This window comes from Austrofundulus limnaeus, unplaced genomic scaffold (assembly GCF_001266775.1).
Source record: "Austrofundulus limnaeus strain Quisiro unplaced genomic scaffold, Austrofundulus_limnaeus-1.0 Scaffold474, whole genome shotgun sequence".
NCBI classification, from domain to species: domain Eukaryota; kingdom Metazoa; phylum Chordata; class Actinopteri; order Cyprinodontiformes; family Rivulidae; genus Austrofundulus; species Austrofundulus limnaeus.
Window position 1 is genome coordinate 383,596 of NW_013952876.1, and position 2,657 is coordinate 386,252.

Sequence of the window (2,657 nt, forward strand, 5' to 3'; positions counted from 1 at the left end):
CATTAAAAGAGATCCTTGCTAATTAAATTACTCTTATAACCTTGTTATAAGAAGTGTAAGCTGACCCTTACAATTTGAAATATATGAGTTTGTATGTAATGTATGAATATAATATACAAGTTTCACTTTTTAAATGGAATTACTGAAATAAATCTACTTTTTCATGATATTCTAATTTTATGACCAGCACCTGTATGTTCATGCCAGAAAAAAAGGGCCCAGAAACATGTCAAACCCATATTAGGTAGCTGATCAACATTTAGCATAGAGGTATTGAAAATTTTGTATATAATGGTTAGCATAGTTAAAAATTGTACACAAATGTTTTTTATCAGTACTAAACAAAGTCATGATATACACATATTCATATTTTTCAGGGTATGGCAAAGAAACGATCAAGTGAAATTGTATATCTTCTCTACAACATGTTTCTGATGGGAAGCTACAGCATATCTGCTGGGACAAACAGCACAACACATTTATAGACATGCAGTTACAAAATCGATCTTTAACTTTTAAAAAAATGTATACAGATTTGCAGCTTGCTTAAGTTTGGGTTGCGTTCAGACTAGCAAGTAGCTCATTTTTCCAGTCAGAATTTAACTTTTGTTTTTAATTTAAAACATCACAAAACAAAACCGAGATTTTAATCTGAAAACATTGTAGCTGCAGTCTTCTGTGTCTTCTATTTCATGCCTTTGTGGAGAAAATAAATTCCTTTATTTCCCCTTTGTGTGCCCCCCTCCCCCTCCCTACTGTACCTCCAGCATCACCACACATATCTGTTTGACACACTGGATGATGGCTTCTGGGGCTCCGGAGATTGTCACCGCTCTCTCAGTGGAGTTGGGTAGCATGTCACCTGCCACCTGGACCTGAGCTCCCGTGGACTGAAGGTAAACATGAAACCACAAGACGTCATTTATTGACCTTGATTCCTTTTTTTTCCAAACTAAATATGCAGAAATTAAAATAACTTTGAGCTTCATGCTTGTTATGCAGGAGGGGAAGGGTATATTGAAATAAGATGAGCCATGAATAAATAATCAGGAGAACACGATCACAGGAATCTTAGGATTATTTAATGTGTTTGGATATTATACATACATGAAAAGCCCTCCTTACCTCTCTCATTTCTTTAATTTTGGAGCCTCCTTTGCCAATGAGGGAGCCACATTGGCTGGCAGGGACCACGAGCCTCAGGGTTACTGGGGGTTTACTGGTGGCCGGACTGTTGCTCATGGAGTTAATTATATCCTAAACAGGAAATGGGGGGAATTTAGTTTGAGGATGAAATTTTATTTAACAGGTAAGTTAGTTGAGAACAAACTTTTGTTTACAATGACGACGTGGTAATAATCATAACTTGTTCAATTGCCTTTGTTTAGGAAAATTGAAATGATGACTGGAAATCTACAGTAAAATTTATTTAACTATATTTTTCTGAATGAATAAAAATTCAAATCGATTCTCATTCCTGACAAACTCAGTTGAAAAAATAAGTATTAAAAACTAAAACAAAGACCAAGCATAACTCAAATATACTGTAATTCACATAAAACTGCTTTGGTTAAACCTAAGAAAATAGCTTTATGTATAATCTTATCCAGTATTGCAAGATCCATTAGTACTTGGAGTATGTGTTGTGGTTGACTCTCAGCTAATACTACTCCAAAGTTTAGCACACTGTCTGTAAATGGGACTGTTATTTCCATATTTGTGTTTGGTGTACCACAAGGATGTAGTCTCTGCCTCTTGCTGTTCAATATCTGTAATAGTTAATTTTACTTTTACATTGATAAAACTCATTTCCTTAGTAGACTCCAGTATCCAGGACTAATTCATTATCTTCAAGTATATTACACTGAATAAAATGGTGTTACTATGACATGATATTCAGTGTGCAAGCCTAGTGTCCAGCTTTTACCAAACTTTAGCTCATTCTGTAAAACTGAGTTATAAATGTGGAGGCCATTTTATACAAGAATAAAGCAATTGTTAAAAATAGAACATCTTGGATTTCTATTAGTTATTGATTTTACTGTGCAAGTTTATTTTTTTTTATAAGATTAAGTATTTTGTGAATTTATTGTTTTAGTTAATCTATGTTGATTTTTTTTAATTTTGTGCATCATGTTGGTCAGTGAGGGCTGTTTTAAGCTTTCGTAGAAATAAGGTGGAGTCTTAATATTTGGCAAGTTGTTGTGTAGAAACTCAACCTGGTCCAATTGATCAAATGGCCAAATCAAAGCAACTTTCTGGCCCAGTTCCAGAGGATGCTGCAAGGCTGCATCAGCACATTCCTGACCTACATGTTACAATCCAGCTGGAAATTGGCCGGTGAAGATGCTGAAGTGCGAGAAAAGGACATAGTGTGTTCTTTTCGTCATTGTATTTTTGATTATTTTTTTAAAAGCTAATTAAAAATATCTTTAATTTATTCATCATTACAATTGTTGAGCTAAAATTTGGTGTGGTAAAGTAGCTGAGGGCCATTCATAACACAAACTTTGAGGGCTACACATTGGGCCTCATGCAAGAACATGTTCGTATTCTTTTCCTAAATTTCTCTTACTTTTGTTCGTACAAAGGGTTCGTACGAACATGTCACGTCAGATTCAACAAACACTTCTATCTTCAGGAAAAGTGTGTAAATG

The 2,657-nt window shown here is 34.7% G+C and overlaps 1 protein-coding gene across 1 annotated transcript in view; it reads right to left on the reverse strand.

The window, feature by feature from the left end:
• Positions 1–2,657, reverse strand: part of LOC106529907 (poly(rC)-binding protein 3) — a gene marked incomplete at its 3' end in the record, with an annotated part of 20,284 nt that overhangs the window by 2,385 nt on the left and 15,242 nt on the right. The window contains 2 exon segments of the mRNA XM_014025433.1: positions 762–890; positions 1,126–1,257. Of these exon segments, the coding sequence (XP_013880887.1) occupies positions 762–890; positions 1,126–1,257 (261 nt within the window).